This window comes from Panicum virgatum, chromosome 5K, assembly GCF_016808335.1.
Source record: "Panicum virgatum strain AP13 chromosome 5K, P.virgatum_v5, whole genome shotgun sequence".
NCBI lineage: Eukaryota > Viridiplantae > Streptophyta > Magnoliopsida > Poales > Poaceae > Panicum > Panicum virgatum.
In genome coordinates this window covers 12,637,963-12,659,575 of record NC_053140.1, presented here as the reverse complement: position 1 = coordinate 12,659,575, position 21,613 = coordinate 12,637,963, and the positions used below count along the sequence as shown (strand labels likewise).

The window sequence follows — 21,613 nt, the reverse complement described above, 5'->3', positions numbered from 1 at the left end:
TTTTCATTTCGAACCAATTGTTAACTGTGTCCTTCTTATGCTTCACTTACTACACCTTTTAACAATTCATTTTGCAGGCGGATATATGCAGCGATGTGAGCGAGGAGTTGATTGCGTACGCAGAACGTCTCGAGGCCAACCCGCCTCGTGTCGCGAGGATGGAGTTGACCAGTGGCCTACGTCGACTCGCACAGCGCTGCATTCGGGGAGTACAACGTGCTTCGTGTAGGGGCACGGTGGATGCGGCTGTTCCACGGCACAGGTCCAGCACCGCGCACACAGCCGACGCAGCTACGGCAGACACAGGTGCTCGACCTTCTACCGCTGCTGGGCCTTCAGCCGGCGAGTTTGCAGGGACCTATATGCCCACCGGATCAGCTAGTACACATAATCCTTTTGTGTTACATTTATTTCCAATGAGTCTGATTCTATGTCTAATGCATATTGCTTTGGCTTGCAGCTGTACCAGCAGCTTCAGGTAGCGAGCACAGTTTCTTTGCGGCCGATCAGGACATGTGGCCTGAAGCGGACCTCCTCGCGGCGGACGAGATGGCCAGAGCCCCCTTCCCGACTCAGGCGACCCAGGAGCTACCAGAGGAGTCGACTCCACATCAGCCTCTTCACCGTGTTCGCCACCCACACCGTGACAAGTTCACATTTCCTTCAGATCAGCTAGCTAAGAAGAAGCGCTAGGTTTAGGGTATCGTGACTTGTGTAGTGCTTAATTATTGTACTATGTACGTGTAACCTTTGGATTGCATGTGTTAGCGTGTTGTTGGGTTACATGTGTGCGTGCTTTGTATTCGGTGCATGCACATGACATTGCGTAGGCTCGTAACATAACCATTGCAATCACGACTAACAAACTGAGACTGAAAATAGAATTTCCTTCGGCATCTGTAGAGCACTGAAAAACCTACTACCTTAGGTAGTAGCTAAGCATTTCTAATTCCCAGATGCACTCAGTGATGTACCAGGAGATAGTCCCGGCATTTCTAATTCCCTAAGGCATGTTAGGTCAAGTTCGAGCACAAGGTTACCATGCTCGATGCACATGCCACTGCACTCGTTATTTTAGAGAATCGTTTTGTTGTTAAGCCAGTGTCATGTAACTTAGTTTGTATTGTAATATCAGCTGGGATTTTGTGTGCCACTTTTTTAGTACAAGTAGTAACGTAATAATAATATTGATCCATAATGCAACTTTTTTCAGTACAAGTAGTATCGCTATGCCAGTGCAGGGCTATCATCGCTAGGCCGGTGCAGGGCTATCATCGCTAGGCTTGTACAGGGCTATCAGTGCTAGGCCGGTGCAGGACTATCATCGCCTGTGCCTATATATACATGCAACGCTTGCGATGCAACTTCAAAACCACAACTCAACTGAATTAGATATGTCTGGAGGGTCTTCTAGTGCAAAGGGTTTTGGCCGCGGTAGCGGAAAGGGGGGCAGGAAGGGTCCTCCTATAGTGTGGGAGGATGGGCCGACTGTTGGTCCGAAGTTCTTTAGTGAAGCTGTGTATGAGTTCCCAGTTGAGTGCAAGTCTGATTTCACCAAAGACAGCCCACTGAGGGGATACGATTATCGCAGGGAAGAGTGGCCAAAATGTTCGCATGGTGAGGACTGCGTAGTGCAGACGATGACTGAAGGGACGGATGGAGGACGTCGCTTCTTTAGATGCCCGCGAGCATGGGTAATTGCTATAACTCTTCGTTTCCACAAACTCTTTGTCATGTTTTCAAAAATTAACACAGGTTTATTTGTTTTAGTCTTCCGAGGCTCCGGAAGGCTGCAAATTCGCTAGATGTATTGATCCTCCTCCTATTCATCCGCATGCGGAGACATCTACTGCCTGCAGAATCGTATCTTCGATTTAGAAATGGCAGTGAGCACCGGTGACGTGGAAGATAATATTAATAGTGATGATACCTATTCACAGCAGCTACTCTGCAATGATCCCTATTGCAAGTGCCCGTATCACAAAAACAATGGTCCTCCGCCTCCTTCTCCTCCCCCGCTACCGCCAACAAGCATGGGAGGATACTGTGGAGAAGGTTCAACTCAGTTTGCTAGGTGGGATCAGTAATAAGTGCATTACCGCTTCTTGTAACGATGTTAGATCGTTTGTAGTCATTTATATTTCCTAAGGCATGTCAGGTTTAGTTATGGTACCTCTGCCATTACATGCCACTGCAACGATTGTGTTCTTCAAAATTCACAAGGCATGTTAGGTTTAGTTATGACACCTCTGCCATTACATGGGACTGCACCGGTTGTGTAATTTTAATTCCCTATGTCACGTTCAATTCAGTCAAGTATTCTAAAAATTATATAATAAAGTACGAAACGATCCATAAATTCCCGGCTCCTATTACAAAGTACAAATACTGGTGAGATATATAAGGTTGTATCGGACCATTGCATCTCTACTACTATGGTAACATGACACAAAAGGCCTTTGCCCGAAATGGTAAACTCGATGAATGGAGTGCAGAGGCATGTGCAACACGATAGCCTCGTGATGAAACTTAACCTAACATTCCTTAGGGAAAATAAAATGCCGGGACTACAACTCTTGTGATTTATTGAGTTCACCGAGGATATTTTTCCTTCCTAATTGCATCGGGCCCTGCTTCCTTTGCACAGCGTGCCCTCTCTCGCTTCCTCTCCCTATCCGCTTCCCGTTCCTCCGCCTCCTGACGCTCCACTTCCTGAATCCTTTTGCGGATCTCTTCTTGCTCTTTCTTGCGCTTCTCCTCTTTCTCTTCCTCATGCAACATTCGCTGCCACCTTTTCGTAGTCCACCTTGCTTGAAGTTCAACCCACTCCTTATCTTGCTGGGTCTGCTCCGTGTCCACCCACTACATGAAATCACAAAGAGGGGGTGGACTCTATGTCCAACGCAAGTTAGAGATTGCTGTCAAATCCGTAACTACAAACATTACATTCATGTCGTACCTTAGGTCTATCCTGGCCGCGACGCTTCGGCGGGTCGTGTGCGTAGTTCTCGCACATAAAAAACCTCATTCCGAAGAAGTCGCCCAAAACCTTTGACTTCATGAGCTTGCATAACGAACCGCAGAAGCACATAGACACCTGCATTCCTTCAGGCACTGGTTCCCTCACCTTATTCCATGGGATCTCGATCGATCCTGAGGAAGACATCGTGCAGAGATGTGGTGGTTGTGCTGTGTGGCGGCGTGCTTCCGGGGAGATGTGATGGAGACTCTATCTGACATTTGTACAGAGTTTGGGAGTGGTCATAGCATTGCCTGGCGTGCGAGCGCAGTACTGCGCGGCAGTGACTAGTCACGTCCACGAAAGTGGATTGGCAGTGAGCGCGGCAGTGCGAATCAATTAGTGGTCTCGTCCGTGCAAGGTGTGCGAGCAATAGTGCGCGGCAGTGACTAGTCACGTCCACAAAAGTGGTTGGGCAGCGAGCAGGGCAGTGCGAATCAATTAGTGCTCTTGTCCGTTCAAGGCGTGCGAGCATAGCACTGCAGACTAGTAACTTGTCACTTTCCTGCCTGGCCAGCGAGCGCGGCTGTGCGAATCAATGACTGCTCTTGTCCATGCATGGCGTGCGAGCGCAGCAGCGCGGATCAGTGACTTCTCACGTCCGAGCCTGGGCAACGAGAGCGTCGGTGCGAATTAGTGACTGCTGTTGTCCGTGCCTAGCGTGCTAGCGCAACAATGCCGAGCAATGAGTGGTCATGTCTTTGCCTGCACAACAAGTACCATGCTGAAGCATGCAATGCTAAGTATCCAAGAAGATACTGTTGATGTGAAACGTCACTGGTATTCCTACATGATAGACTCCGGCGTGCTTCAACTCGTGACTCCGTCGCTCTTTGAAAAGACATAACTACATGGGAAGTCACTATTTACAATACTGTTTCGATATGATTACATCCCGAGGCCTTCTTTCGTGTAGTCATCTCGTGACTCCGTCGTTATTTCAAAGGACGATGCAAGGAGTGTTGCGTCTATAAAAGAGAGGATGCCGTTGTCGAGAGTAGAGACAATTTACCCTCCAACATATTGGAACCATTATGAGCTCCTCATCTAGGGCAGCTTTGCGTCGAGAAATGGAGGCGCATTTAGGAGGCCCTCCTAACGATCCAACTAGATGTGTTACGGATTGCAAGGTCTGACCGAAAGATGTAGAGCCACCCTATTGCTACTGCCAGATGCGTTGTGTTCCCAACATATCTCATGAGTACGAGACTTTTAGCTAGAGGTAGTCTTGTAAGAATATTGAGGAAGTCCAAAAGGCAGGTGCAATATCACAGATATAGATGTTTTTTTAATATGTTTGTCTAGTTTTTTAAAAAAAAATTCTAATAATTTTGTTTCGTTTCTTGTTTATGAATGCACGCATCTCAGGAGACAAATACTCATTTTTGTCATTTCCATGAGTGGATTGACACATCTATCAGTCGTTGTGATCAGGAATATGTGGCGTGGTTGAAGAAGGTGGATGATGATGTACGCAAGTCCGGCATTGACAAAGCAAAACGTGGCAATGGTACTGGCCGTGAATGATGGATGTCGTAGTGGTCCGTTTCATTCTGATCAGTCCTATTGTCTTGACTAAGTTACGTTCCTTCATGATAAATATGTTGCGTGTTTGTTTCGGAAGCCTCTTCTGGCTCCATATGTAATATTTTTTTCTGCGTCCTTTGTATGTGTACTTGTACTTCTCGAAGTTGTTCTCGTTCGTAATAAAACCGTGCATCGTTTTCTGAATAGCCGGTTGGAGCACGGCGGTAACACATAGCGCCGTTTCAGCAATAATAAAATTTAAGAAATATATTTTTGATCAGCTGTAAAAAATCGCATTATAAAAATAAATTCGTTTACTGGGAAGTTAAAATTTCGTTTTTAGATTGCTAGGTGCCTTATTGCGCAAATCAGGGACCTGTCGGCTCCCCAATAGCCGATAGGTCTATTGGGCCGACTGGGGAGTCGTATCAACTGTGCTATCAGGAGAAAAAAAAAGCCTAGTCGGCTCTTCAGAAGCCGACAGGTCTACTCGGCGTCGACAGCCCCCGTGTATGCGGTCAAAATGGCCGCGGGTGCCATGGATAGCCGATAAGTGGGTACTCGGCTACTCAATAGCCGACAAGTACTTATTTTTATAATTTTTCTATTTCAATATTTAATTCTGCGATTAACTATTAAAATAATATTTTAAATCGAGCCTTATACATGACTTGCTGCTGCTGTATACTCCAAAACTTGTAAGGTCAGTGAGATAATGATGCTAATAAAGGGATCTGCCGAACCATTGGCGCACTCGTCTGTCGTCTCTCTGCGGCATGGCACGCATCTTGGTGTGTTCCTGCAAGCGCGGCAACTCAGGCCAGGCTCCGTGCTTGGCTCGTTGGTCGCAGGCGGGCAAGCAAGCACCCGGCGGACAGCCACCGGACGGTCGGCTGCAGGCCTATGCGTGATGCGTCGTTGCGTGCCAGGGCGCGTCCCGTCGGCTGTCGCTGACGGAGGTCATCCCGCGGCCGGTTTGTGTCCGGTCGCGGCCTTTGAGGCTGGAAGGAGGCGAGCTCGTTGGTCTTCTCCCATGGGCACTGACCCCTGAGCCGGGGCTACGCAGCAGGAAACATCCCGGGGGCCGGGGCATCGAACGAAAAAAACAAGAACTCTGCCTGCTTCTCCACCTACTTCCTGCTGCTGCTTTTTTTTTTAAGAAAACGTCCTGCTTTTTTTAAAGACTACCACTTGTCGGCATGTATTAACAAGAAATTAAGGAGAGAAGTTTTACATGCACAACACGCACAGAAATCCTGGCTGAACAGACTGTTCGGCCGAGGTTACTCGCCGAGTTGTCTATACTGAACACTCTTTGATCTCCCCTGCGTCTTCGCACTCAACTTGTGATTTGGCTTTGTTATGGTCAGCAGTAACACCTTAGAGTGAGAGACTCTGAATCCCTGCCGACGACTAGGTTCGTCATAGGAAAAATGATCATAAAATATACTTCATGTCCCATAATAGGTGCTTTTTTAGAAAAAAAGAAACTTATCCTTAATTCTTGAATGCAACGAAGAGACTCCCTTTATTGGAGGGAGATCTCGAGGAAGATTGTAAAGGAGATATTGGCTCTAGCCGCCGAAGAACCCTATGCCGGTAAGGAACTACTTAATTGAGGACTCAGAAAGATTAGTGAGGATGGCAAATGTCTTAATTGCCTCTAATCAACAAGCAAACATGACGAGAAAAAACACCTGAAAATTACTGAAAATATAAAGGGGCAATTGCGTTTTTACTCCTGTTTTAAACCTCAATTGCTTTTTTACCCTCACTTTCTTTCACTTTGCATTCTTACCCCTACTGTTCCAATGTGAATCCTCCGTTTGCCCCTATTTTTGACACCGTTAGATGCAGCAAAGATTTTATGAATTATAAAAGTAAGAAAACCTTTCATAATAAGGCGAAAAGACAAGACTACCCCTTATCCCTTCAACAGTTCAACTCCCTCCCCTCACCCTCCCGTACTCCCGTTCCTCCGGAGGCGCGCGGAGCGGAGCGGAGCGCACAGGGAGGCGCCCAGGGTTTGCGCGCAGCGCGCGGGGGTGGTGCAGCTGCGGGCGCGTCCGGCGGCTGCGGCTGCGGCCAGCGCTAGGCAAGGGCGCCGCCTGTGGCGGCGCCTGCAGCTCGTGGAGGCAGGGGGAGCGGACTGCAGCGGCGCCTGCAACTCGCGCGAGGCAGGGGCGCGGCCTGCAGCGGCGCGTGCGGCCTGCACGTACAGGGGCGCGGCCTGCGGCGGCGGCTGCCGCCGGCGCGTGGAGGGGTTGTGGCCTGCGCGTGGAGGGGGCAGTGCAGGGGCGCGTGGAGGGGCGGTGTAGCTGCGGCTGTGGATAGCGCGTGCAGGAGGAACAAAGCTAGGAAGAGACTGGCCGGCCGGCGGTCAGAGACTCAGAGTACGTTAGCCCGTCTCTCACGATCAATTGCAAGTTGCATTGTTCCAAGCTGATTCATCCATCGAGAGGGAAGAAGTGTGGGTCCCTTATAGAAATAGAAGGAGATAGAGAGAGCATATACTGAGTTCAAGCAAAGGCACCGGGGTCTTTCGCGTGTTCCCTCCATGCTGGTTAGATGACTTGGTGTGCGATGATTCAGGCAAAAGTTTAGCTTCACATCCAGAAGGGTGACAAAAAAATTAGCTGCCAGATAATATGCATGTGGTTTGAACTTAGTTATATGTGTCATGATGCTGTCCAAATTCTATTAATTTCTTGTTCATATTGATATTGAAATGTTGCTGCAATATAATACAAGATAATATGCTCAATTGTTAGGAATAGATGCATGAATGTGATGCAGCCACCTCTCATCATGTAATATACCAGTCGTTTTTGTTGGACACCTATGTTGGGATGTGATCTCATGGTGCTTCTCTTTTGGATATGTATGATGGGGGGTTCTGATTTGGTGCTACATCTCTTTTGGATATGTATATATATATGATGGGATGTTATCTATCTATTATCAACATATATGCATGTGGTTTCAACTTAATTTTGTATGTCATGTTCCTGTCCAAATTTCTGTCAAATACTTGTTCATATTCTTATTGAAATTCTGCTGAAATATAATGAAAACAGGGGTATATTCACAAAGTTCTAAAAAAAGTAGGGGTATATTTGCAAGGGTAAAATTGTCTTCTTTAACACCGTTAACTGCTGTTCACGGAGTAGGGGTAGAATGAGTATTCATTTGCGAACAGTAAGGGTAAAAATGCAAAGTCAAAAAAAGTAGGGGTAAAATCGCAATTGGAGTTCAAAACAGAGGTAAAAACGCAATTGCCCCAAATATAAACCAACACTTAGGCGTGGGGTAGTATTTGCACTATGAGGGACCCATATAATCCCCTCCCCGAGTCGGACGAGCCGACGAGCAAGGGCCGGTCTTGGGCTGTTGAATCGGCCCTGCTCGGGGCAAACTCTCTCACGTTCTGGGCCCTAGCCCACGCCCGCAAGTTAAATGGGATCGAAAGTCCGCAGCCGCAGCCCATCGAACGAACCTGGTTGTTTGCTTCCGTACTCCACCTGCGATTGTCGAATCAAGCACTCCGCTCTACCACAAAGCTGTCAAAGCACCTGCAGGCCATGGCCAATGCACACCACTACCATATGTAGGAAGATTTCACAATGCAGAGGCTGACAACAGGCAACTACTCGTAAGCGCACAACACAATGTCAGCAACATAGCAGTTCTCCCCAAAAACAAGAGCAGCATGAAGCATGAAAACAGGGCTAATACTGCAGCAGCAACACATACACCCCCCCCCCCCCCCCCTCCCACGAACAATATACTGCTTATTATTCCTCCAACTGAAAGAGAGAGAAAAAAAGAGGTCCCAAACAAATCAATCCTCACCATTGAATTCAAAAAAGAAAGAGGAGCGACATTATTATCCCCACCAGATGAATTAATACTGCGGGATCTACATTACCACACACCGCATGACACACCTACAGGAGGCATAACAGCAGTCTCGCCGAGGCCACGGTCGAGGCAATCATTGCTGGCTGGGCTCGACAGTGCGCACGTTGGCGCTGCTCATTCCTTCGAGCCTGTCCTTCACTATATCTACAAAGTGACCAACCATTTCATGGAACCGCTTCAAACCAGAGAGCGGTAAGATTATCGATGAACGATCAGCTCCAGCCACCTATTTTATAAGTACAAGCAGTAAGAGCAATTCATTAGTCAGGTAGGGGGGCAGGACTGTCACAGGGTTATGTAATGAGCAACAACATGATACCTCAGAAATCCTCAAATAGTGGCCCCTGTTGTTGCTGCCCAGGTCGAAGAAGAACCTCTTCTGATCTGCCCTAATCACCTTAGACATTCCCATGCCGCTAATTTCTTCCTGAGGAGGCAGATCAACCAAGCGTTCAACATCTACCTCAGGGCCAGACGCAGACTGGCTACCATGTCCAGCTATAAATCCGGCACCCACATCATCAGAAAGGCCAGGAAGGCGTTCTGGTGGTTCCATGTGTTGCTGGCCAATCCAAAGTCAGAAGAATTTATTAGAGGCTAGATAGACTTCATAAATATGCCACAAACTGTTCACTTCATTAGCGGTACCTGATTTGGATGATTTGGTAGGACATACAGCCGAGAAGCCTCGTTATTTATTTCCAATAGCACATTCCTGAATGCTTCCCAACCCTCTTCACCAGAGCTGCCAGCCGGAACAATTATTGTACTACGATTTCTGTTGACAGAGGCCTCTGAAACCTAAATTCAAAATGTCATTTCAACAGCAGGTAAATATTAATTGTAGTTGTCACACATATTTACACTACACAATTACTTTAGAAGCATGTGGAAGTATAATAGATCAAAAGTGTCATTGCTTGCAAACACGAAACAAAGATAAACACAGTATTGTGCTCCAACTATCTGCAAGATCGTGATCTTGTATCGTTTATATTCATGTGGTCCGTTTTGCAACAGCAAAAATGCCAGAAAGTTGTATACAGATTCAGGAATGCACCAAAAGTGTGCAATAACTGAATAGCACTGAGGATTGAGGTGGTTCAAGATCACTACATATATTATCCAAGAACATTAAGAAAAAGAAGTTTTTCAAGAGTACTGTAGGCAATAAGCCTGCTCAAAATCGTTTATATTCCTCACAAAAAAATTCAAGACAATAAGAAAAGCTTGAGAAATTAAACAAGCAATGTGATAAGTTCGGCAACAGAAAACCCACCAGCAATAAAGTAGCATACAATATTTTATTAGATAGCACCTGTCACAAACTCACAATCCGATGCCGCTATCTGAAGATGAAAGACTTTATGCTAAGAACATGCATTGAACAATGTCTTCAGAGTTATAAGCCATACAAGATTCAGATTGAGATTTAAGACGCATACTCTTGTACTAGTTCATCCATACTGTTTATGTGCACAATCTATTAGCTCTCTACTACAAAGTTACCCCTTTATGTTGTTTTCAGGTTTTGGTGTCAATATATATGAAACTATGAACAGATAGCTTCAGTTTCAGAAATACACTGTTCCAATTGACAATCATAACTAAGATACAAGCATTCAATGTTCTAATTCAAAATTTTAGATAAACATCAAGAAAATAATCTGCAAGGTTCTGTAAAGGACAAGTAACCTGTGAAACAAATTCATTTCCTGATCTATCGATATGTGGACATTGGCATATTGCCACACACCCCACCAGTACATACATTTACCAATCAAACTTCCACTTTTTACTTTTGTTTGGAACCAAAAGTGTTACACCAGGCTAAAATCAACAAAAGAGAAAATCTGAAAAGCAATTCATGATTCCATAAGGCGATTGTTTTAATAAAACAATATAATATCACTGATCATAAAAGAGTTCCATTTTAAATAAAAAGATAGTCAAATCAATGTAACGGTGTGGCACATAGGCAAGTAGAATTCTCCACATAACTCGAAGGCACCTGTCAAGTAGTCAATGGGTATCTTCAGTGAACAGTCAAATGACATAATTGCAAAATATCTCGTGATTCAAGACCTATTGAATGTACTAATCATTGGTGAACCTGTAGCACCACATCAATAGCTTTTACTCCCTTTGGAGAGAAATACTTGGCGTTTTCTTACTATTCACAATCTTCGATGTGCGACTTCGACAGCTGTTTTCTATTTAATTTTATGAGGCTGTGGAAGTAATTTTCATGATAGATCCACATATGAAAGCTAAGTATTTTAACAGTTCTTGACATAAAAGCTTCAAAAGTTTGACCAGATCTTGTCCAAAACATCAAGTATTTTAGTATCTGTGAGCAGAGGGGAGTATACCATTAAAGGCCAACATGAGATGGTTCTTTGCTCAGTTACATCAGATTCTAACATAACTGGCAGTAACAAGCAGTACAAGTGAAATTGCCAGAATAGGAGAAACCAAAACCTGTGATGGGCACAGCACCAAAGAGGAAAGTCCCATCTTGATCATCCATCTTTGGGCTGTGGCCCTATAGGACCTTTTCAAAGCTTGAAGTAACCCACAAACACATCTTTTTAGGACTACACATTGACCTCAAGCCTTGCTCAAAAAAGACTGACCGTGCAACTGACAAGTTGGTCTGGCAAGTTGGTCTATGCTACACATATCGATGACAAAACTTAGTAGACTCATCCATTATTAATCAGCATACCCGTTTAAAGCCTCAAAGTTGGATACCCTTTTGAGGTGTACGAAAAGCTGAAGAACAAATGACTAGGAAAACAATTATAGAACTTTTTTACTTGCTAATCCTGTTCTAGTATGACAAATTATCCCGTTCCAGCTATACAGTTTGACTCCTAAATAACAAAGTTCCCAATTTGGCAATTTCACCGCACCCAACACACAAAAAGGTGACAGAATTTGACATTGCACACGTAATCATACAGAGAACGTTACGTCACCTTGAGGAATCGGCCTCTCTTGTTCTCCCCAATATCGAAATAGAACACCTGCACCGCGCAACGAACAGAATTTAGCGGCAGGGCCAACAGAATAGAGTACGGCAAAATTGGCAGCAGGGCCAACGGAATCAGCGGAAAAACCGGGCGAATCGCGGTGGGACCGGGGCCAATACCTTGGTCTGGAGCCGCAGCTCCTTGCTGAAGGCGTCGCGCTCGTCGGTGCGGATGTAGTAATCGAACAGGTCGAGGAACCAGGCGACTCCGTCGACGGGGACGATGATGGTGGAGCGCGTGGCCGAGGTCTTCTCGGAGATCTTGAGGTACCTCCCCCGCGGGTTCTCCTTCAGATCGAAGTAGAACAGCTTGTGCTCGAACTGCAGCGTCTTGCTGACGAGCTCCACGTCGCCGCCCCCGCCCACGCCGCCGCCGCCGGGGCCGACCCCGCCGCCCACCATGACGCCTCCCCCGACTCCGCCGGCGCCGCCTCCGCCACCGCCGCCGTCCATGGACGCCGCACGGGTAGGGTTTTGGGGGAACGGAGGTCGCGATTAGGGTTTGGGTTTAAACGAAGGGAGAAGCTCGGGGTGGAAGGAGGGGGATGTGAGGTTGGGAATTGGGATAGATCTCGAGGGCGGGTTTACCCCGGAAACGGTGGGCGACTCGGTTCCGTCCGTGCCGAGCCGCTGACGTGTGGGCCATGGTTTCGGCGGAGCCCGCGGGTCAGTGGGTGGTGTGGAGTCTCGGTGGGCGGGACGGGTCGGGTCGCGGCGCCCGTGTGTGCGTGCTGTACCTGCGGATGCTGACCTGACCGCGCGCCCGGGGCGGCACGACCAGCGATTGGCCCCGCCCGCGCTCACTGACACGATTGGACTGGCCGCCGGCGGGGCAAGGTTCCGGCACTTTTCATTTCCCTTTTGGGTGGGTTCTCCCTCGTTTGGGCAGCGGAGGCAGTCTCAAGATCAGCTCGTGTGAAAGCCAGCATAGCTCTGTATGGAAACTTACTACTAGTCTCATCAATGGAACTCCAGCGGATAGGAACTCGAGGATGGTGGAACTGTGGAAGGGGTTTATCTCGTTGCATGTGTATGGTCTCCAACCTGTCTCTAGGAATGTAGGACTAGTGTGTTTTTTTGTTTGGTTGTCTGTGAAATCTTAGGGGGTCTAGTAGTGCCTCACTAGAACTTTGATTTCTTTTCCCTCCTTAGCATTAACGATGTTATTCATGTGTAGTATTGAACAATGTGGTGTGTTACTTCAAAGTATGTTAAATATGGTAAAGGGTTATTGGAGTATAGTTATAGAAAAAAGTAAACTTTGTTGTCACTACTACAAAAAAAACATTAATCATGACTTTTAAAAAAGCCTTCGGAGGCGGCCAAGAAAAATAACCACCTCGGTTAATGGACAGCATTAACTGAGGCGGTCATTTTTTATTAATTGAGGTGGTTACAGAAAACCAACTCGCAAAATCAATTAACCGAGGCAGGCAACCTTAAAATGACCACCTCGGTTAATATAAATTAACTGATGCGGTTGTTCTAAATCAAACTCCTAGGTTAATTGATTAATCGAGGCGGGCAATCTATAAGGCCCGCCTCGAAAAATACCGAAGCCCAAACAGGCCCAGAAAAGCCCGTTAACAGGCTTCCATATATATAGTTGAGTTAAGGTTTCTCTCCACTCTACCATCCATCACTCTTCTCTCTCTTCTATCTCCCCACGCAGGCTCTCTCTGGGTTCTCTCTTATCCCGTGCGTGGCGTTGGGGGTCGGTGAGCGGCTGCGGCCCTCGTGGCGGCGACGGCGATGCATGCGTGGCAGCATGCGAGCGGCGGCGGCGGCGGCGACGCCCTGTGCAGGCCCACGAGCGGGTCCTTGGTGCGGGCGTACCGGCGTCCCGGCGTTCTCCACTATCTCCAGCTCCAAATCCAGCCACGTGGCTCACGGGTCTGGTGGATCTGGCCACGGGGATCACGGATCCGGCGAGCTCGACGGCGGAGGACGCGCCCCGACGGCGGCTGCCCATGGATGGGCTCAACGGGTCCGTGATGGGCTCAGCGGGCTTTTGCTTTTTTTATTTTTTTATTCAATTAACTAAGGCGGTTGCATTTAAAAAAATCACCTCGGTTAACCGATCTCATTTGATGGTGGCTAGATTGTTTAGGGAGTTGAATGGCAATCTAAGAAGACCTCTAGGGAATGCGGCAAACTATGTTGGTGAAGAATGAATTGCTTGCGTTTTCATGCATCCACCGAATAACAATGACCTATATCTTCATTTATCATTTTCTTGGACTTTTGCTGGCACATGCATAAAGATGGGATATATGAATGTATTAAGGGGCAATATTGTTGACCCGCTTAAGTGATGCTCATTCCTGCAGCCTTCATCCTACTCTGTACTCTCTGGCCTCACCTTATATGACTTGCCAAAATTTACACACAATGCAAATTGTGAAGACAGTGAACACGGCCACCTGCATCGAATTGCCACGCTGCATATCCAAGTCGCAAGCTTTCAATTTCGGTTTAAAGGTCCAATCTATCAGTTTTCATTCCGAGTATTCGAGTTTGCAGCTTTTTTTAGGGTAAACCGCGAGCTTTATTGATTAAGAAGACAAGGTACAATCAAGATCAACTTGTTTTGCAATACAACTAGGCACTTGTCTCAGCCACACAGCTGAATGCAGATTTCTCCTAGCTAGTTGTGCTAAAAGATGCGCCGCAGAATTTCGCTCACGATTTACCTGTACTATCTCCACCTCTTGCAGAAGTTGCATCAAATCCTTTCCTTCTTTAACATGAAAAGCAAACTCGGACCTGTCCTCCTTGGATGAATTGAAGGCATGAACCACCCGGGAGCAATCAGACTCTATAATAACAGGCATTTGTATCCATTGAGAAGCTAGACGTATGCCCTCTACACAGGCACGAACTTCAGCTTCAAAGGGGGATGAGCAGTGGAACAGGACGCGCCAAGCTGAGAAGCAAACACTCCCAGAGTGATCTCTAGCTAAAATGCCGACACCTGCCTCTCCAGTTTGTTCAACAAATGCACCATCAACATTTATTTTTGCCCAGCCCATTCTTGGTGGTAGCCATGTATGCAGTTTAGACTTCCCCATAACCGTTTTGCTACGCTGTGTACTATTTTCACTAGTCTCGCAGGTCGGCCTTTTACCTTTTGTGTCCTGTACATTGTTTTGTTGCACATCCACCAGAGTTGCCTGATAGCTCAAATGGGAAGTGGACAGAACTTTCTATGGATATTGGGCCCGAGTTATGAACAATGTTATTACGAACTGACCAAACTCTCCAGAACAGGAGTCTGACTAAATCACGTTGTTCAGATGACACGTTTTGAAGAAGCGAGAGGAGCCAATCTCCTCCTGAATAGGTGAAAAACTTCTCATCTGGTAAGGCCCAGTGCTCTCGCATTGCTTGCCTAAGAGCTCGGGCTCGAGGGCAGAGGACTACTGCATGAAAACTATCCTCAATTCCATTACCACAAATGTTGCAAAAGTTATCCTCTTCAAACCTCTTTCTATGTTTGTTTTTCCTCGTAGGCAGAACATCCTGAGAGAGTTTCCAAGAGAAGATTTTAACTTTCGGTGGGATATGCCCACTCCACACATTTTGCCAAAGCTTTCGTTCCCCTTCTACAGATCTGATAGAGGTACTGGAAATGGTGCCCACATGACGCAGTTGCAAAGTCAGGTTATAAGCACTACGAACTGAGAAAATTCCATTTTTTTTCTTTTTGCCAAGCAATAAAATCATCACATCGTCTCGAAGGGAGCTTGATTCTTAAAATTGCCTCAATATCAGCAGGGTTGAAATAAGCAATTAGGCGGTCTCTGTCCCAGTCAGTTCCATCAGAAACTAGCGGATCGGACACCCAATGCAACCTGCATCTTCCTCTTTCACTTGTCACTTTCTGTGTGTAGTTTCTGGGGATCCAAGGGTCGCGCCAGATACGAACTTGAGAACCGCAACCAATGCACCAAATAACTCCTTTTTTTAGCAAGTCTAAACCATGCAGAACAGCTTGCCAGGTCACTGAGGCATTTGATCGGAAGGCTGTATCAATCAAGGAGCCTCGAGGATAATATTTTGCTTTTAGAAGTCGAGCACACAAGCTATTCGGGAACTGAATAAGACACCATGCTTGTCTTGCAAGTAGGGCTTGATTGAATAAGCTCGTATCCTTAAAGCCGAGGTCCCCACAACAATTTTTCTGAATCATTTGCTCCCATGCTACCCAAGCTACTTTCCTTCAGCCATTTTCTGATCCCCACCAGAAATTACGCACTAGACTTGTCAAATCATCACAAATACCTTCTGGGATGTGAAACACACTCATGTTATAGGTAGGCAAAGCTTGCGCAACTGCTTTAATCAACACTTCCTTAGCTCCACTTGACAGGCTCTTTTCAGAGTAATCTGTAAGCCTTTTACCAAGCCATTCCTTTAGAGATTGGAATCTTTCTTTTTTTCATGCGACCAGAAGGGGTGGGAAGCCCCAAATATTTCGCTTCAAAAGATGAGAGCTGTACATCTAGGACACGCTTCACTTGTTCTTGTTGCATTGTATCTCCGTGTTCATTAAACATGATAGAACATTTTGCCGGATTTATAAGTTGCCCGGTGCACCCAGCAAACAAATCCAATGCTTGCTTTACCATAGATGCTTGTTCCACATTAGCTTTGAAGAAGAGAAGAGTATCATCCGCAAATAACAAGTGTGAAATACCCGGAGCACCACGACAAACTTTGAGTTCTTGTAGAGATCTATCTTGGACTTTTTTCTGCAGGAGGGTGGAGAGACCATCTGCCACAAACAGGAACAGAAAAGGGGATAGAGGATCACCTTGGCGTGGACCACGAGTTGGGGTGAAGGATGCTGGCGGCACCCCATTGAAGCGAACAGTATAGCGGACAGAAGAAATGCAAGACATAATCCTCTGCACCCATTGACTCTGAAAGCCTAGCTTCAACAAAACTTTCTCTAGAAAACCCCAATCCACGCGGTCATATGCTTTGGATAAATCCAGCTTATAAGCACAGAACTTACTTCTTTCATCTTTGGCAGTGTGGATAGAATGTAAACATTCAAAAGCAATTAGTGCATTATCTGTTATCATGCGACCAGGGATAAACGCACTCTGATTTGCTGAGATAATATCCTGCAATATAGGTCACCACATTGCAGAGGCTGATAGACCGGAAATCCTTCAAGCTTTCTAGGTAAGCCACCTTGGGTATCAACACTATTGCAGTATCATTAACGCCAGGTGGCATAACACCTGTATCAAAAAAATCTTTAACTGCTCGTGTGACATCCTCCCTTAAAATCTCCTAGTTTCTTTGAAAAAAGCGAGCAGGAAAACCATCTGGGCCTGGGGCCTTAAGAGGACCGATCTGGAAGAGGGCATCACTAATTTCTTCATCAGAATAAGGCTTACATAGAGAAAGATTCATCTCATCTGTTACCTTAGCCTCAACGAGATTAACTAGCTCCTCGGGTTCTAAACAATCATCCCTTGTAAAGACCTCTTCAAAATACTGTTGTGCTATATGTCTCATTTCAGCTTGATCTGTACACCAAGACCCGTCCAATTTCTTCAATCTTTTTATTTTATTCTTCTTAGAGCGCCAGAGAGCTCTCATATGTCTCATTTCGAGTTTGCAGCTTGAACATATTAGAAGTTTATGAAACCCAATTGGATCGGATGTGCTATATATGTTGACTCTCGATAAAAAAATATATAGTTAGGTGAGAAAGAAATTTTATACCACGATTATTCAACATTTTTTTTTTGAGAAAACGGTTATATTCAACAATTGGTTAACAACTGGACCGGATCTTTAGAAAAGTATATTGACATCTAAAAACCAAATAAATGCGCTATAAAACATATTCCATGGTGGGATTTAATAAACTAATTTGATGGTGTACATATTAATGAATTTTTAATGAATTTGGTCAAAACTAGAGAAGTTTGGACATTAAAATGACATTAGGCCAGTCTCAGTGGAAGTTTCATGGATACATATACCTAGACTGAGAACTAGGTAATCGTGCCAGATGAGTTTCATGGTGATGAAACTCTCATCACATCCCATGAAACTTCATCATTCTCTCTTCTTACCATGTTAGCAAAATTGATGGTATTTAATATCATAAAACTCTCTATGAAACCTCCACCAAGACTGGCCTTAACACTGACCCAGTACATCTTTGATGGAGTAGAGATGCTCAGTACGAGGGGCGGTACAGGGTTCAGAGGGAAAAGTCATGGACGTATGGTCTTGTTGGCCGGCCGCTCTCGCATGCTTTGCCTTGTGACTCCAATTGTACCATGTACTCCGCGCACTCCTGTGACCGACGGGCCGATCGAGCGATCGACCGTGTCATGTTTGCTTGCTCTCATGCATGTGACCGCAATTGGTGCGCCACCACCACCATCACCACGCACATTGACTAGACCCATGCTCCTCTTCACGCGCCGCCCATCACTTCTCCTTTAACGGCATCACGAGCGCGCGAGCGACCGCGCCGCCGCGCACGTCGCTGTCGGCTAAGCCGCGCCGCGCGCGCAACGTATACGTTCACGCGTGCGTACGTATATACACTTCTCGCCGATCGACCGGCCGGGCCGCCGTGTGCTATCACATCATCGGGGAGAGCACCATCTGCCGGCAGGTGAGCTCGATCGATCGCTACTCGTAGGCGGCGACGATAGATCCGGCCACGATTATGCGCCGTCGCGGCCTCCCCAGCTTCTGCCACGGCGTCGCCTCCACGTCCACGGTGCAGCAGCTCCACGGCAAGGAGCGCGTCGGTGGCGCGGGCGCGGACGCCGCGTCCTCGTCCTTCCTCGCCGTGCCGCCGTCGGTGGTGGGCTCGTGCGTGGCCGAGACCGAGGTGAGCGGCACGGGCGGCACCGGCGGTGGTGCGGACGACGGTGGAGGCGGCCCGGCGGTCACGCTGGAGGAGATGATCCTGCAGCTGGACCTGGAGGAGGAGGCGGCGAGGAAGGCGCGGCGCGCGGCGGGGTACGCCGGCGGGGAGGAGGAGGAGTGGTGGTGCCCGCGGCGGATGTCGTGCGTGGACGGCGGCGGCCAGGCGGACCACGTGCTCCGGTCGGCCCGGGACGCGCTGAGCCAGTACCCGCGCTTCTCCGTCGACGGCCGGGACGCCATGTACCGCGCGTCGTTCAGCGGGTTCTACGAGGGCATGGGCCGCGACGCCGTCGCCGACGCCGGCGGCGGCACCTACTACAGCCGGCCGCGGGCGTCGGCGTGCGGCGCGGGGTGCGGGGCGCTCGTGTGCAGCGCTGGGGGGTACGAGATGGACCTGGAGCGGACGCTGCGGATGCCGGCCACGGTCGCCGGGGAGAGCGTCGTGTGGTGCAAGCCCGGCGTGGTGGCCAAGCTCATGGGGCTGGACGCCGTGCCCGTGCCCATCAGGGGAGGGCTCCGGCGGAGGAAGGCGAGCGGGCACCCGGCCGCGGCGTGGGGCGGCGGCGTCAGGAAGCAGAGGCTGAGGAGGACGGGGCCGCAGGAGGAGCTGGCCTTGAGCAAGGAGAAGCTCTTCATGGCGCTGCATGGCTACGACGTCGCCGGGGCGGGCGCGCGACACGCTGGCGCCCTCAGGTCCGGCGTGGGACCCGATGTCAGTGGCACGGGCAACGACGGCCATGGATGGGAGTTCCGGCTTCGCCGTTGAAGGGTGACTGGTTGAGGATGCAAGATGTACGTTGCTAAGTGTATAGCTGACTCTTCTTTTAGAATACGTGGTTGCTAGCACATAAACTAGTGTCGAACTGGTTTCCAAAAAACAAAACTAGTGTCGAACTTTGGTTACAACTAATATATGTTTATACAGTTTTCTCACATGAATAAATCTTCTTGTAGTAATGCCCATATCTTGGGAGTATTTCGCGTACATAGTTTTTGCAGAAATTGTAGTATAAGCTAAGATATCTAGTTTTTTATTCGTTTGGAGTTATTTGAGAGAGGGGATTTCGGAGGTAAAGTTTAAGTGCTAAAGTGGACATATAAGTTCTCTCATTTTTCAGTCTGTTCCCCTGTTCAACAGTCATTTTGGGGGTTCAACTAGAAGTTCAGGCATTGAAATTGGGACTTCAAATCGTTGAAGAGAAAGGCAGACCGAACTTTAAGAGGTTGAAACCCTCAACTAAGAGAATGAACTTCCAATTGCAGTATGCTTCAAACAGTTTGGCAGGACAAATTTTAGGTTTCAGAAGCAGGGAAAACTGCTGACAGAACGTCAGGATCGTTAACGCCATCAGAGGCTTTGGGCATATATGATTTTGGTTAGTCTCACAATGATGGTAGGAGCATGATGGCAAGGGCAGAGGTACATGCCTAGCGAGCGCCGTGGTGAGAATCAACCAAATTTGATCTTTCGAAAAAAAAAATCAACCAAATCCGGAGAATGAAATGGTCCCATTGGAGTGGAAACAAGTACAAGACTTCACTGTCCATGATAAGGGATCCAACAGAGAGCAGAGCAGGGTGCTGTCCATAGGCAAGCTTCAGTACAAGTGTCCATGTATTTGTGCTTTCGCTTTCCAGTGTTTTACAAGTATATCCGTCCGTCTATCATATGGGTTCAATTATAAGTTTATAACTTACCTAGATATCTAAACTTTCTTAAATGTTGTGCGATTGTGGCAGATACACCCATTATAGTGTCACATGGAAACCATGATGGGCTATTACAGATCAATGGATTTGCACGCTACTTCTACCCAAAGTGCCACTTAGTGTGCGATTGATAACTTTGGTATGTGCAGAAAAGATAATCTCAACAGCAAAACTTTATCAACTAATGATCAGCATATATATTTGAGGTGGTTGCCAGAAAAAGAGGTTGGTCAGTGGAGATGAGCTTTCTATCAGCCTGTCGGTGACAAAGCATTTTCAACGCGCTACTGTCTATCTCGCGTACCCAAAGATCCAATTATTTTTCATTTCGCATTAACAGAGTTTCACCTCTTCATCTGCCATTTTTCTTCATTATCGTCGTTTCAAACAAAGAGATATTCCTTCCATACACCCCTAACCAAATAAGGGTATCCACAGTGCTCCATAAAAATGGGCTATATGCCACCTCATATATTCAAGGATGTAAGATAGAGAGTGAAAAGCAAGGTGTTGTATCTTGCATGATCTAATCAATTAGAACATGATATCATTTCCAGCTAGATACAAGTTAGTACGGCATCTCGACTGACGGTTTCACCTTTGCGCTCAAAGCATTTCATAAAGATGATTTACCGTATGAACTTTATGCAACACCTAAAAAACCTATTTTTTAACTTTTCCTCGTTGTTAAGTCCCTCTACATTGTAACTTATCCCCCATTCCTTTCTTTGTGGCAATCAACATGTTGGTATCCGTTTTTTTTCCCCTTTTAAGAATCTTCATGTCTTTACACTCACCAGAACCCCTGAGGCCTCAAACGTGCTTGCCAGCGAGAGACAGAGAAAGCAGCAAGATTCCAGGCCCCGCGTATAGGGGGAGTAAGTAGTGTGCTCATGATCATACGATTCCTGTGGCCCATCCAGAGCTTGTATCTTACCTCCCAAGATCTATAAAGGGATCCGTCGCTATCACCTTTCTGTGCCCAGGGAACAGGTGAAAATTTTAAGAGTTTAAGTTAATACCAATAACCATAGGTGATTCTGATCATTTTTGTATTCCTGCGTTTTGTTGGGCAGCAAAGTATATATGAAGATGCCATCCCTCTTGCATTGGTGAATAAGGCATATGAGGATAGAGACAGGCTAGATCACTCCAAGGATTAATGGGGCCCTTTATTATTTGTCCACAGTTGGTCACTGGCTCACCAGTGAAAACTAGGCTGCGCTGGGGATACAAATAATCAAGAGGTTGAAGACCATCCTTTATGCCCTTGCTTATTTGCCTCACTGGACGGAGTTTTACGTCCTTTCAGAAAATAAAAAAAAGGAATTGTTTTATGTCCTTGCTTAATTTGCCTCAGGCCCTGTTTAGTTCGTGAAAATTTTTGGGTTTTGACACTACAGCACTTTCGTTGTTATTTGACAATTAATATCTAATTATAGACTAATTAGGCTTAAAAGATTCATCTCGTGCTAATCAGTTAGACTGTG

At 46.9% G+C, this 21,613-nt stretch overlaps 3 protein-coding genes across 3 annotated transcripts; 2 read left to right on the top strand and 1 right to left on the bottom strand.

The window, feature by feature from the left end:
- The first annotated feature begins 86 nt into the window (after window positions 1-86).
- Window positions 87-783, top strand: LOC120710527. The gene is made up of 2 exons (XM_039996189.1): window positions 87-381; window positions 461-783. The coding sequence occupies exons 1-2, from the start codon at window positions 159-161 to the stop codon at window positions 691-693; spliced, it is 456 nt and encodes a 151-aa protein (XP_039852123.1). The 5' UTR covers window positions 87-158; the 3' UTR covers window positions 694-783.
- Window positions 784-8,317: 7,534 nt separating this feature from the next.
- On the bottom strand, window positions 8,318-12,158 carry LOC120706408 (transcription factor Pur-alpha 1-like). The gene is made up of 5 exons (XM_039991053.1): window positions 11,622-12,158; window positions 11,449-11,496; window positions 9,116-9,268; window positions 8,787-9,029; window positions 8,318-8,693 (listed from the first exon to the last, which is right to left on the bottom strand). The coding sequence occupies exons 1-5, from the start codon at window positions 11,952-11,954 to the stop codon at window positions 8,541-8,543; spliced, it is 930 nt and encodes a 309-aa protein (XP_039846987.1). The 5' UTR covers window positions 11,955-12,158; the 3' UTR covers window positions 8,318-8,540.
- Window positions 12,159-17,929: 5,771 nt separating this feature from the next.
- LOC120706407 lies at window positions 17,930-20,460 on the top strand. Its single transcript, XM_039991052.1, has one exon. It carries the CDS (start codon window positions 18,208-18,210, stop codon window positions 19,177-19,179), a length of 972 nt encoding a protein of 323 aa, XP_039846986.1. The 5' UTR covers window positions 17,930-18,207; the 3' UTR covers window positions 19,180-20,460.
- The last annotated feature ends 1,153 nt before the right edge of the window (window positions 20,461-21,613 follow it).